Consider the following 15,493-nt stretch of genomic DNA (forward strand, 5'->3'; position numbering starts at 1 on the left):
TTCTACTAAGGGGTGGTCAGGAAAGACAGTAGTGAGGAAAAATTATCACCGCTCTGGGCAAAACTTCAAGCACTACAAATGGTCATGAACTTGTGTAGATGGTCAGAGTGGGGCAGGTTTGACTGCAGCGGATGCTGTTGGTATTGTGACCATTTCATCTCTCCCCTGCCCTTCGGTTCATACTGGTTAGGGCTCCAACTGCCAGCACCTGCATTTCTTTCTTTCACTGGCCAATAAAACTCACTTTACGTTCCTGTGAAATAGGCCAGTAGTGTTGAGGAATTAATACCTCCCAGGGAGCGGAATACAGGGAAGCAAGGTGAGGGGTCCCCCTGAGGGGAGGAGTTATTTATAACTAAGGTTGTAGAATGGCACCCCACTTCAGTACTCTTGCCTGGAAAATCCCATGGACAGTGGAGCCTGGTAGGCTACAGTCCATGGGGTCGTGAAGAGTCAGACATGACTGAGCGACTTCACTTTCACTTTTCACTTTCATGCATTGGAGAAGGAAATGGCAACCCACTCCAGTGTTCTTGCCTGGAGAATCCCAGGGACGGGGGAGCCTGGTGGGCTGCCGTCTATGGGGTTGCACAGAGTTGGACATGACTGATGTGACTTAGCAGCAGCAGCAGCAGCAGCAGCAGCAGCAGCAGCAGCAGCAGCAGCAGAGAATTCCCAGCACATTATGATGATAAAAATCAGAATTATTTTTAGTCAAGTTTTGTTACTCTTTTAAAATTATCTCCATGCAATCTCATTATTGGCAGAACCAAGGCAGAGCCTTCCCACCACTCTGCTTTTAGAAGCTACTGCTCGAGGGGTTATACAAGGGCCCTCAGACAGTGATGGACTGGGCAAGACAAGAGTTAGTGCTCCAAGCACCCAGTTCCCTTAAGATAACTCTGAAGCTTGTGTCAATACTGCTTCTGCATTTCCTCAGCAGCTCTGAGCTCCAGGTATGTTTTATTAACTACCTTTTCTTCCTGTTTCATTTTCCCACTCCTTTTGGATTTTTCTTCACCATCAAAGTGGGGTATTGTATTTAGATCTCGGTCGTAGGGTCTGCTTCTAAAGGAACCCAATTAAGATGGATAGCTATAAAAATATAAATGTCAAATATCAGTAATTCCACTCATAGGAATTTATCTTAGTGATGTACTCACACAAGTGCTCAAAGACATATGATTTTATGTTAATAGCAGTAAGTATCATCAAGTGCTTACCATATACTACACATTAAAACTCTTTCTGTGTCACAACTCACTTAATCCTCAGAAAAATCTTATGAAATTACTGTTAAACCCCCATTTTACACAAGGAAATTAGAGCATACGTTAAATAATTTGACTAAGCCTGTAAGAGCTGGACTTCCTTGGCGGTCCAGTGGATAAGAATCTGCCTGCCAGTGCAGGGGACATGGGTTCGATCCCTGGTCTGGGAAGATTCCACATGCTGCTAAGCAACAAAGCCAGTGTGCCACAACTAGTGAGCCCATATGCTGTAACTACTGAAGTCCATTCACCTAGAGTCCTTGCTCTACAAAAGAAGCCACCTCAACGAGAAGCCTGTGCACTGCAGCGAACCGTAGCCCCTGCTCGCCACATTAGAGAAAGCCCACACATAGCAACAAGCTAGCACAACCCAAAATTAACAAACAAAACAAACAAACAAAACTGTAAGAGCTATTAGTTTAGAGCCAGGGTTCAGACCCAGGAAATCTGATTTCAAGTATCATTCTTGTATCCATTTTGTTTCTTTAGAATCATACAAGCAAGTATGCTTATTGCAGCATTGTTTGTAAGACCTAGAAACAGTTCAAATGTCGATCATAAGAGGATGGGTAAATAAATTATGGTGTGCCATATTAAAATATTTAGAGCCATTAAAAATAATAAGGCTTATATGCTAATATAGAAAGAAGTTTAACATATTGCCAAGTGAGGAAACCAAGATTCAGAATACTGTGCTTCTTAGGCTTTCAGTTGTGCAAAACCCAAAGCTATGTGTGTGTGTATGTTTCGGTGTGTAACTCTCATGGGAATAGTTGCTGGCCTAGGAGAGGCCTGCAATTCAAGCATGAAAGGGAGACATACTTTCCATTGTAAACCATTATTTTTTTTTTTACTGTTTTCATTATTTAACATAAGTGATGCTGAAAATACTGTACAGTAGAGATATATCTGAATTGACATGGGATTACAGCAGAAATTCACTCTGCCTGGAGGAGTCTCAGAGGGGCCCACAAAAGATGCTAATGGATGGCAAAATGCAGAAGAAGGTCACTCCTGGTGGAAGCATTGAAGGTCCAGGGATGTGAGAGCTCACAGGATGTGGCGTAATTGCACACAGTTTGATATGTGGAGGTGGCAGGAAATGAAGCTAGGAAGAGACTGAGATCAGATGGCCTGAAGATACATTAATTCACAAGTGAAATAGAATATTCAGGCTTATCAACAGTTAATTTGACAAGGATGTTTTTATTGTAGTTTTTAAAAAATGTCTTTGAATGTATGTCATCTAGGTATTACAAGGAAGAAAAAGGAATATATTTCAAGTTAATGAAAGGTGCCTATAAGAAGTATTAATTTTCTTCATTCTCTCTTATTGCAGGGCATTTACAAGGAAATGTATCTATCAAGAATCAGAGGATTGAATTGAGGTGTGCACATTACCACTTATCAACTATGGGCTCAATGTCCCCATCTATAAACATACATTATAGTACAAGCATCATAGAATTAACGTGAAGATCATTTAAGATATTTCACACAAAGAAATTAGTATATTGCCTGGCACTTTAGCAGGCACTCAGTAATTGTTACCTATTATTATTGTCAATACTGCTGCTGCTGCTGCTGCTGCTGCTGCTAAGTCGCTTCAGTCGTGTCTGACTCTGTGCGACCCCAGAGACAGCAGCCCACCAGGCTCCCCCATCCCTGGGATTCTCCAAGCAAGAACACTGGAGTGGGTTGCCATTTCCTTCTCCAATGCATGAGAGTGAAAAGTGAAAGTGAAGTCACTCAGTCGTGTCCGGCTCAGCGACCTCATGGACTGCAGCCTACCAGGCTCCACTGTCCATGGGATTTTCCAGGCAAGAGTACTGCAGTGGGGTGCCATTGCCTTCTCCGATTATTGTCAATAAGTTCTGATAAATAACAATTTCCACATGATCAAAATTTTATTGAAATTGCAAGCAACTGAAAGCAGTGAAAGGAAAGCACTTTTTCAGGAAATTAAAGGTTTGCAATTTTAATCCAAAAGAATATCTCCAGGTTCAAAACAAACTCATTTGCCTTTTCTGCTGCCAAACTCTAAACGACACATGTTCTACCTAAAGCCACATGGCTAGATGATAGGGTCACAGTTGTGAGATCTGTCAGCTCATCCCCAAAACATGTCCCATGTTCTCCTGTCCAACCAGTTACATCAAGGATGCTGAAGATGGCTGGAAGCATTTGACTGTGACTTTAAATGAATACCTTAAAAAATCAGAATTTTCATTTTGCCTAGGGAGAAATCAATTATCTAGAAACTATTAGATCTAATTTTTTTCTCTAAAAAAATGCCTCAACTTTCCTTTCTGCTGAGAATGTCCACAAAGAAGTGACATTTACAAAATAGAAGAAATAAACAATCACCGGTTTTAAAAAATGTTGTTAACAGTGTACTGGCAGTAGGGACCCAATTAGTATCACAAAAGTCACCAAAACAAGGATGTCAAAGGTGTAAAATTTATCATTATAGATTGAAACTCAAATGTACATAACTTGGACAAAATATCAGGCTGTTAGAAATATAGAGAGACAGTCAGACAACCTAGATTAGAAATACTTGTATCTAATTTTTACTGGCATTTTATTCCTTTTTAATACTTCTTTTCTGGCTTTTATACTCAGTTATATTCACCCATAAATTTCCCTCTCCATAAGTTACAGTGATGATTCTTGTTTTCCAAATCAAAATTTAGAGCACATGCTTTGATAACATTATACACTTCATGGGACTAAGGGAAATGTTTATTTTAAAAGAATATCTTCTCCTTAAATTCTGGAAATCTGGTAGTACTCTTGTGACAGTTATAGATACATTTTTTTTCCTCCTCATTCTAATCTTCTCTCCCTTAAAATGGTTAGTATTAAGCTTTGAATTAGAAGTACTTTTGAATGAAAGTTTGAATGGAAAGTGTGTGTTCTATGAAAGGAGAAGAAAAAATAAACTGGGGAAGACAAAAAATATAGAATGGCAGAAATATACCTCACTGTAAAGAGGATGGAAAAGAGGGAGACAGAATTTCATATAATGGAATTTTTAAAACCATTTTATCCAAAGTTTAAAATGAGGTTAGATCAAATAAAACTCTGTGAAACTCAGAGGGTAAATAGAATTATAGCTTAAGTGGAAATAAAAATTGTATTTGTTTGTTTTTGATTCCACAGTGAAGAAAATGGCCCCAGATGAATAATGTTGATCGTTATTATTCACTTTTGACAGATCGCCTTCATCTTCTATTAATGAATATTCAGGAATAAAAAGAGACTCCTACCTTTTGTAGCAGAGCTATACAATTTCTTGGTACTTTCATAATTCAAAGGTCCTCAATCATGATGGGAAAAAGTCATTTCTCAGAAATTAGATGATAATAACATCAAACATTGCTCTAATGTGCATGAAGATATAAGTACATTGTGCAGATTCAAAGAAATATTGGTGGACCTGGCTGGTCATAGACCAAAGAACTCGAAGTTTTAGTGACTTTGGGTGTTTTTGAGAAGATAACATAATTACAAGATGCTACAAAACCATAGGCAATTGTCACATCTCAACATCCACACAGCTTTGAACTCTGATTATAGAATCCAGGAGACCATCCCTTTCCTCCTCAATATAGTATCTAGCTCTTTCCTTCTTATAACAGGAAAATAAGAAAAAACAGAGAATGTCTCTGATCTGTGACCTTTACAAACTGTAACATAATCAATAGCCTATTTATTGAATTGGTTCATGGGAAATCTCATAGAAAATGTTTATATTTGGGGTGGGTAGAGATTTCTAGAATCTTATCTGTTAGTAATGGTAACTGGTTTTTAGCTAGGTACATAATAACATAGTTAAAAGACTAAATGTCCTGGTGTCCCTTGGTAAATTGTGGTCATATAGCATGACTGAGGTGACTTAGCAACAGCAGCAGCAGCAGCACAGTTCAATGGGATGTTAGCAGAAGTGATGTGTTCAAAGTCTAGTTTATGCCCTTAAAAGAAAGGATTTACTTCCACTTCTTTCCTCTCTCTCCTACTGGCTATCATAAGGATATAACAGAATGAGATGGAACAGCTATTTTAAACCATAAGATGAAAGCTGCACATTGTGGATTTTAGAGCAAGAAGACTGTAGGAGGCTGAGTCCCAGATACCGCTGAGCCTCCATGTCAGCCATGTAATAGTCACACTCAATTTGAAACAAAGGAGAGAAGGCTTTGTTTTAGAGAAGCCTTCTGGAGAAGGCTTCTAGAGAAGGCTTCTATTTTAACTTCTTTTTCTTTTTTCTTTTTATAGTTGCATTGAGGTATAATCAACATAAAACAAATGGCACATATTTATGTATGCAATTTGATCACTAGGGGCATATGTATACACCCATGAAACCATACCATCAAGAAACAGAACACACACTTCCCTCACCAAATTTTCTTTGTGCCCTTTCGCAACATCTCTCTCCATGGCCACCAAAATCCTCAATCAACTAGCAATCTGTGTCCTGCCATTGCATTTTGCATTTTCTTGAATTTTATACAAATTTTATTATGTAGTATGTATCTTTTGCCTGACTGTTTCATTTATAATTATTTTGAGGCTTACTCATGTTTTAGCATATATCATTTTTCTTTTTATTAGTAGTAGTCTGCTGTATTTATAAATGTGTTCCACAGTTTGCTTCTCTGTTACGCACTTGTGAGTTGGAGTATTACATGCATTGCATGTCACCATCATGGCATGTCATGGCATCTGGGCCCATCACTTCATGGCAAATAGATGGGGAAACAATGGAAACAGTGACAGACCTTTTTTTCTTGGGCTCCAAAATCACTGCAGATGGTGACTGCAGGCATGTAATACTCATTACAGGCATTATTATAGCTTTGGAGTATTACAAACAAAGCTGGTGTGAATATTTGTGTACAAGTCTTGGGTACAGAAAAGCTTTTATTTCTCTTGGGTAAATAGCTAGAAGAAGAATAACTGTAGAACACATATAGTATGTGTTAGGTTTAACCTTTTAAGACACTGCTAAACTGTTGTCTTAATTTCCATTCCCATCAATAGTGAGAGTTCTACTTGTTTTACAACCTCAGCAACATATAGTATGATCAGCATTTACTTCAGCCATTGTAGTGAATGTGTTCTGCTTCATTAACTACACTAAAGCCTTTGACTGTGTAGCTTAAAATGAACTGGAAAATTCTTAAAGAGATCGGAATACCAGACCACCTTACTTGTCTCCTGAGAAACCTGTATGCAGGTCAAGAAGCAACACTTAGGACCAGATGTGGAACAACAGATTGGTTCAAAATTGGGAAAGCAGTACTTCAGGGCCATATATTGTCACCCTGCTTATTTAACTTATATGCAGAGTACATCATGCAAAATGCCCAACTGGATGAAGCACAAGCTGGAATCAAGATTGTGGGGAGAAATATCAATAACCTCTGATATGCAGATGACACCATCCTTATGGCAGAAAGCAGAGAGGAACTAAAGAGCCTCTTAATGAGAGACAAAGAGGCAAGTGAAAAAGCTGGCTTAAAATGGAACAGTCACAAAACTAAGGTCATGGCATCTGGGCCCATTGCTTCATGGCAAATAGATGGGGAAACAATGGAAACAGTGACAGACCTTTTTTTGGGGGGCTCCCAAATCACTGCAGATGGTGACTGCAGGCATGAAATTAAAAGACACTTGCTCCTTGGAAGAAAAGCTATAACCAACCTAGACAGCATATTAAAAAGCAGAGACATTACTTTGCCAACAAAGGTCCATATAGTCAAAGATATGAATTTTCCAGTAGCCACGTATGGATGGGAGAGCTAGACAATAAAAAAGGCTGAGTGCCGAAGAATCAATGCTTGTGAACTGTGGTGCTGGAGAAGACTCTAGAGAGTCCCATGGACATCAAGGAGATCACACCAGTCTATCCTAAAAGAAATCAACCCTGGATATTCACTGGAAGGACTGATGCTGAAGCTGAAGCTGCAATACTTTGGCCACCTGATGCGAAGAGCTGAATCAATGGAAAAGACCCGACGCTGGGAAAGATTGAAGGCAGGAGGAGAAAGCGGTGACAGAGGACGAGATGGCTGGATGGCATCACTGATTCAGTGGACGTGAGTTTGAGCAAGCTCTGGGAAACGGTGAAGGACAGGGAAGCCTGGTATGCTATAATTCACGGGCTCACAAAGAGTCAGACATAACTAAGTGATTGAGCACACACACACATTTAATTGTTCCAGCATCATTGTTGAAAAGATTAATTTCATCATTGAATTGCTTTAACACCTTTGTTAAAAAAAAAAAGTAAATTGATTATGTGTGTGTAGGACAGTTCTGAATTCCTATTCTGTTCCATTGATCTATGTTTATCTTTATGTTGGTATCATACTCTGATTACTTTAGCTTTATAACAAGTTTTGAAATCAAGTAGTATAAATCCTCCAATTTTGCTTTTTTTTCAATATTATTCTGTATTCTTGGCATTTTCCTACAAATTTTATGATCAGTTTATCATTTTATAGAGAACACCTGCTGAAATTTTGATTGGATTTGCCTTGACTCTATAGGTAAATTTGGAAAGGACTGCCATCTTTAACAATATTGTCTTTCATTCTGTGGACATAATTTACCTCTCCATTTATTTAGGTCTTTTAAAATTTCTCTCAACAATGCTTTACAATTTTCAGTATATCAATTTTATGCATAATTTATCAATTTTATCCCTATTTTACATTTTTTGATGATATCATAGGTTGTATTGTCTTTTAATTTCCATTTTTGATTGCTCATCTCTAGTATACAAAAATGTTGTTTATTTTCAAAATTTAACATTGTATCTCATAACCAGATTAAACTCACAGGTTAGTTTCCATAGCTTATTAAAAATTCTTTAGAATTTTCTACATAGATGATGAAGTCATCTATGAATAAAAAAAGTTTTGTTTTTTCGAATTTCTGATCCATGTTCCGTTTTTTTCTTATTCTTGCCTTATTTCCCTGGCTGGATCTCCAGTACAGTGTGAAATACAGAACAGACATCTTTGTCTCCTCTGTCTTGGAGGAAAGTGTTTAGGTTTTAAATCCTAAGTATGATATGAAACTACAGAATTTCACTGATGCCATTTATCATATTAAGGAAGTTCCTGTTAACCTCTGGTTTTCTGAGAGATTTAACCAAGTCTGAATGTTAGATTTTTTCAAGTTCATTTTTTTCAAGAATTGAGATAATTGTATGGTTATCCTTTAGTCCACAGATATGAATTACATTGATCTTTGAATGTTAAGCCACCTTGTCTTTCTAGGACAACTGCGTGTAGTCATGATGCTATGCCTTTTTATGTCACTGGATTTGATTGACTAATACTTGTAAAATAATTTTTGTGTCTGTGTTCATGAGAGACATTGGACTATAGCTTGTTTTCTTGTAATGTCTTTTCTTGGTTTTGGTGTCAGGATAATGCTTCATGTTGTGAATTGGGAAGTATTTCATGGTCTTCAGTATTTTGTTTAATCAAGTGCTGGTTTTCCCTTTGTTACAGCTGATACACTTGTGTTTTCTCTAGTATTATGTGTGTGTGTGTGTATAAAGAGAAATAGATTAAAGTGGCTGTAAGCAAAAGAGAGCAGCACATCCTTTTAAGAATGAATTGTACTTATTGAATATTTGAATTTAATGAAAGCCTCTGTTACCTGTGAATTGGAATGGATGATATTATCGCTAATATGGAATTGTTAGGACTTGCTTGAGATAACATGTAAAAATCATTTGGCACATTGCTGGATTGTAGTTTGGTCTAAATAAATGGTAGCTCTTTTCCTTTTTATTATTAACTTCATTACTGTCATCATTGGCATCATCATAACCACTAGTTTTATAAGGTCCATCTTTTAATGATGAAGAATATGAGCATTTCAGAAACAAATCCAGTTATTTATCATTAGAAAATGTCACATCTCTGGCTCTGCACTGTTCTCATAAGCTTGCCATAGGGCTCCCAAGGCTGGCATTCTGCAAGAGAGCAATGTGGTCATCTCTCTTATATGATCTGATGGCTCCTCTGATAAAAATTAGCTATTCAGGTGCAATACTGAGAGAACCAGTCATCTTTTGCCTCAACCAGACCATTGTCAAGTTTGTTAATATATTAGGTAGTAGTTTCAGAATCATTAATTAATTGGAATGCTTTTTCTCAAGCAGATGGAATTCAACGCAGATGAAAGCCATTGCTCTGAGGAGCAAAGAGAGGGAATGATCACAGCTGACGCTGCATATGGATCCAGCAGAATAAACACTGGTCTCAAGATTTGGACACCTGAGTTTAACGATCAGTTTCACATTAACTAGCTATGCTCAGTATTTCAGCAAACAAATATTTATTGAACTCTCAGTGTATTCCCGGAACTTACGCACAGATCACAGTGGGAACAGGACAGATAGGGTCTCTGCGATTTATTGATAACATTTTAACCTTCTTGGGACCTCTGTTTATTCTGCCTACCTCACAAGCTTAGTGTAAGAAGCATTTACGTAAAATCATATTGTAAGTTGCCTTACTAGAGAAAATCACAGAATTGTGCATACGATGCTCATGGGTATATGAACTTCAATCAGATTTTTGAATTGTCATTTTCTGTTACAGTCTATGTTCCCCTCCCTGGGCTATGAACTGTGAGAAGAGAAACTGTCTTATACAGTCTTGTGTACTGGCATGTGATAATTTCTAAGTGCAGGTTGGATAAATTTGTTAATGAGCAAATGAATGAATGAAGAGTTTGGAAAGGAAGCAAACTGGTTAAGAAGTACATAAAACTTAGATGATTATTCTTAAAAAATCACCAAGAAGGAAGTGATAAAGATACAAATCTAGTGTACTGATTAAAACCAGAATGTGGTTAAAAAACTGGTTAAAAACGAACTAGCCATTTAGACAGTTTGCAGAGCCTGATTAGCTTCTGCCCACTTGTTAGCAATCACTAAAAGTCAGAACAGACTTAACAGTTATGGAGTCCCCAAATGTTCTAGCAGTTAAGAGCCTCTAATGCAATTGTTCCTCTTGCCAATTTCTGTCAAAATTCAAATTTGGAAGATGTTCACTTTGTTCCCAAACAAAGACTTACTTTTTCTGTAGGGCATCTCAGGTGCTTTGATTAAGCAAATGATCTGTATCTGAGGTCATAAGAACCAGGGATCAGAAGTCTCAACCCCAGTGCTGGTTGTACTTAAACTCATGCTGTAGTTTTGGGCAAGGCCCTTCAAAACTCTGGGCCTCTCTTTTCTCATCGAAAACAGGAAAACATTAGAATGATCCTGTGGCTTCTGATAGCACTAGCATGCTGACTTTATGGTTAGGTTTCGAACATTAGCAAATAGGTTTCCAATTTGTGGTACACTTCATATTGAAGTGCCTGAAGCAAATGATGATAGCCAATACATAGGTAGGCCTCCCTACATACCAGATACATGGGATACAAATGCCCAAGCAAAATGAAGCAAAGAATTAAGACAATTCACAATTACATTTAAGCCTAAAATGTCCGTATTGATGAAACAGGCATAGTTTCTTAGACACTTACTCAGAAGTACAAACAGAAGTTTTGGTTTTCAGTAAAAAGTAGAATCGCAAACAGCTCAGACCTGGGGATTATGCTCTGGGCTCATTTGGAATGACACTGCATTCTGTTCAAGCAGACCATCTGTAAAACCTGGCTTCTAAATCCTTCTTCCCATTCCCCAACTCCCCTAAGGACCATAAAAATTTATTTCTTCGCTAATTTGAACCACAGCCTCAACTCTGCCCTATAATTAGTCTGCAGGGAACTAACCCAAACCAAAGAGATTTTGAATTCTGAAATGGTGACAAAGGAGTAATTTTGCCAGTTTTTCCCTTTCTTAAAAGGAAATTTCCTTTTGTACTAGTCAGTACATTTATGCGATGGTCTTTTGGCTCATACAATCAAGAGTCTTTTCCTTGATTTTTTTTCCCCAATTCTCAGAACCCATCAAGAAATACATTTTGCTTCCAGTAAACTGAGAGGAGCTGAGAAATGTGGGAACACAGTTGGTCAGTAAACACAGAGAGCGGAAAACATGTCTTTCAGAGCATATTTACCCAGGGAGAATGCATTTAGATTTCAAGCACCTGTCTGGTATGTCTGCTTGTATGTTTTTAAATGGCTAGATATCATTTCAATTAAGGCAGCAAACAATTCAGCTACCATATCATTCACAGGAACTAAAATTCAAGCTGTTAGATGGGCATTTTAAATTTCTTTTTCTATTGAAGAAAAATTTGTTTTTCATTTTGAGTTTTACTTTTTCTAGGGTATAAAAGAAGATGAACCTAGGATATGGTTATTGTCTACTGATCTGCATTTATTGGAAATGCTATTTTATACTCTGTGCAGTAGAGAGGAAAATAATTAGAAGTCAGGGAAAGTTCCATTTACAGAGTCCAAGTCTTTTTTTTTTTTTCCTTTTTTTTTCAGTTTTTTATTTTTTAAATTTTAAAATCTTTAATTCTTACATGCGTTCCCAAACATGAATCCCCCTCCCACCTCCCTCCCCATAACATCTCTCTGGGTCATCCCCATGCACCAGCCCCAAGCATGCTGTATCCTGCGGCAGACATAGACTGGCGATTCAATTCTTACATGATAGTATACATGTTAGAATGCCATTCTCCCAAATCATCCCACCCTCTCCCTCTCCCTCTGAGTCCAAAAGTCCGTTATACACATCTGTGTCTTTTTTCCTGTCTTGCATACAGGGTCGTCATTGCATTCTTCCTCCAAGTCTTTTTTAAGAAAAAGAATCGTAGAGGATTAGGGTGAACATCCAGTGATCACAGGTGCAAAGTAATCATTAAACACTACACCAATAGTTTTATGTCCCACCAGCCTAAGGTCTCTTGGAGTCCCTTGGACTGCAAAGAGATCAAACCAGTCAATCCTAATGGAAATCAACCCTGAATCTTCATTGGAGGGACTGATGATGAAGCCGAAGCTCCAATCCTTTGGCCACCTAATGTGAAGAACTGACTCATTAGAAAAGACCCTGATGCTAGGAAAGACTGAAGGCAGGAAAAGGGTTGGGTGGCATCACCGACTCAATGCACATGAGTTTGACCTGTCTTAGAGATGGTAAAGAACAGGGAAGCTTGGTGTGTTGCAATCCATGGGGTTGCAAAGTGTCAGACATGGCTGACTGACTGAACAAAAAAGTCTAAGGTAATAAGAGTGTCTTTATGAAAGAGCCATAGTCTTACTGGAGCAGGCTTGGCTCACAGGGACCATCTTTCTCTTTACAGAGGCTCTATCAATTGTGGCAAACTCTGGGGCTAAGACTTGGGGGCCTGATGAATTCTGACAATTATTTTTTTTATTTCTCTGTTATTCATAGTAATAGAAAGTGCCATGAGTTTTTCAAAAAAGTACAAGTCATAATGCAAAGTGGATAGGCAGGAAACAGACTAAGAATCTCTGGAGAAACTAAGGTGGTAGAGCATTCATTTTTCTACTCGAATTGAAGCTCGTCATCGCTGACTTTCCAGCCTCTTTGTCAACTTAATGTTTTGAGTGACAGTCTTCTTAATGGGCTGAAAAAAAAAATAGAGGGTTGGCAGATTACTCAAAAGTGTTAGTCACTCAGTCATGTCTGACTCTTTGCAAACCCATGGTTAGTAGCCCACCAGTCTCTTCTAGTGCAATTCTCCAGGCAAGAATACTGGAGTGGGTTGCCATTTCCTTCTCCAGGGGTTCTTCCAACCCAGGGACCAAACTTGGGTCTCCTGCATTGCAGACAGGTTCTTTATCATCGGAAGCATCAGGGAAACCCAGAAGATTCCTATCCTTTCTGAAATTTAGCTGCTCAAGACTTATTTCAAAGTCTCATTGAGACTGGTCAGAGCTTCAAAGTAACTCTGACCAGACTTTTATTTTTTAGGGTCTTCATGCTAAAGAAATCTCAGAAACCAAATGAAACAAAGGTGTTAGTAGTTAATTATGGTTTACTTTATTTCTCTCAGATTATGTTTGCATGTGGACTTATAATATCAATGTCCACATCCAAAATATGAGTAATATGGGGATTTTAGATATAAGTACAAAGCAAAGGATTGAGATTGTTCTTGGTTAAGAAAGTTTTATCTAACAACCCTAGTCAAGAGGGAAAGACAAATATATGAAAAAAATCATTATCTAGGAAAAGAAAAGAATACTGTTTTGTGTCTGAAAAGAAGCATTGATTTTTTTCATCGATATAAAATAAGAATAATATCACCACCACTTCAGAGAGTTATTTTAAGAATTAAATTAAATAACTTATAAAGGAACATAGCACATCCTAGAAGAAAAGTAAATGTCAGCTTCTGTTCTCCTTTCTGAAGCAGGAACACTGAATTTGGCAGCCACTGTGTATTTTATTACTGACCATTAAATGTGGTTCCATGTCAAAGGACAAGAAGCACTAAAGGGAAAATCAAGAATCTTGACAACTTTTGTGTATTGTTGATGATACAAATATCCTGTACAAGGCTGACTCTTACAAATAAACTGGCTGTAGATATTATCCACAAAGCTGTAAAACCTAGCTACACACATACTGGTGGTGGTTAAAGTCCTCAATTTGGTTTTTATTCATACACACAGTCATTCATTTATTCATTTAAACTGCAAATAAACATGGTCAATGCTCAATATATATTTTTTGATATCCAAAACTAAATGTTTATTTTTAATTGGAGAATAATTGCTTTAAAATTCTGTGTTGGTTTCAGCCATGCAATGATGTGAATCAGCCATAAGTATACATATGATTTTTTTAAAATAATGAGTGAAAAAGATTTACTAAGAGTTTTTTTTATGTCCCAAATACGATTCTAAGTAGTCAGTCAGTTTAGTCACTTATTTGAGTCCAGCTCTTTGTGACCCCATGGCCTGCAGCATGGCAGGCTTTCCTGTTCATCACCAACTCCCGGAGCTTGCTCAAACTTATGTGCTTTGAGTCAGTGATGCCATCAAGCCATCTCATCTCTATCAGCCCCTTCTCCTGTTGCCATCAATCTTTCCCAGCATCAGAGTCTTTTCTAATGAGTCAGTTCTTTGCATCAGGTGGCCAAAGGATTGGAGTTTCAGCTTCAGCATCAGTCCTTCTAATGAATACTCAGGACTGATTTCCTTTAGGATTGACTGGTCTGATTTTCTTGCAGTTCAAGGGACTCTGAAGAGTCCTCTCCAACACCACGGTTCAAAAGCATCAGTTCTTTAGCACTCAGCTTTCTTTATGGTCCAGCTCTCACATCCATACATAACTACTGGAAAAACCATAGCTTTGACTAGATGGACTTTTGTTGGCAAAATAATGTCTCTGCTTTTTAATATGTTGTCAAGGTTAGTCATAGCTTTTCTTCTAAAGAGTAAGTGTCTTTTAATTTCATGGCTGTAGTCACCATCTGCAGTGATTTTGGAGCCCAAGAAAATGAAGTCTATCACTGTTTCCACTATTTTCCCATCTATTTGTCATGAAGTGATGGGACCAGATGCTATGATCTTTGTTTTTTGAATATTTCATTTTAAGCTAGATTTTTCACTCCCCTCTTTCACTTTCATCAAGAGGCTTTTTAGTTCCTCTTCACTTTCTGCCATAAGGGTGGTGTCATCTGCATATCAGAGGTTATTGATATGTCTCATGGCAATCTTGATTCCAGCTTGTGCTTCATCCAGTTGGGCATTTCGCATGATGTACTCTGCATATAAGTTAAATAATCAGGATCACAATATATAATCCTGAAGTACTGCTTTCCCAATCTTGAACCAGTCTGTTGTTCCATGTCTGCTTCTAACTGTTGCTTCTTGACTTGCATAGAGATTTCTCAAGAAGCAGATTCTAAGTAGTAGCAATTAACAAAACAGAAAATCTTTGCCTTCAAGGAGCTTATGGTCTCATAGCAGAGTCAGGAATATACCCAGAAAAACCTGTGCTTATCTCTGAATGTACAAAGAGGTGTTATGTGTCTATACAAGCACTCAGTATGCTGTCCATTCCCAGAGCATCATTTCCTTGCTAACATATCTGTGTGTGCTAAATTGTTTCAGTCATATCCAACTCTTTGTGACCCTATGGGCTGTGGCCCACCAAGCTCCTCTCTCCACTGGATTCTCCAGGCAAGAATACTGGAGTGGGTTGTCATGCCCTCCTCCAGGGAATCTTCCTGACCTAGAGATTGAACCTT

At 38.0% G+C, this 15,493-nt stretch overlaps 1 protein-coding gene across 18 annotated transcripts in view; it reads right to left on the reverse strand.

Moving 5' to 3' along the window:
• Positions 1–15,493, reverse strand: part of PTGER3 (prostaglandin E receptor 3) — a 291,735-nt gene that overhangs the window by 113,118 nt on the left and 163,124 nt on the right. For 2 of the 18 annotated variants that reach the window (XM_069594471.1, XM_069594597.1), the window contains one exon: positions 11,724–12,859. The exons of 15 other annotated variants lie outside the window; for them this stretch is intronic. In XM_069594471.1, coding sequence (XP_069450572.1) covers positions 12,823–12,859 — 37 coding nt within the window. In that variant the 3' untranslated portion in view covers positions 11,724–12,822. Of the gene's footprint in view, positions 1–11,536; positions 12,860–15,493 lie in introns of those variants that run through there. One more of the 18 variants, XM_069594526.1, reaches the window with a different exon arrangement.

The sequence above is a fragment of the Ovis canadensis genome, chromosome 1 (assembly GCF_042477335.2).
Source record: "Ovis canadensis isolate MfBH-ARS-UI-01 breed Bighorn chromosome 1, ARS-UI_OviCan_v2, whole genome shotgun sequence".
NCBI classification, from domain to species: domain Eukaryota; kingdom Metazoa; phylum Chordata; class Mammalia; order Artiodactyla; family Bovidae; genus Ovis; species Ovis canadensis.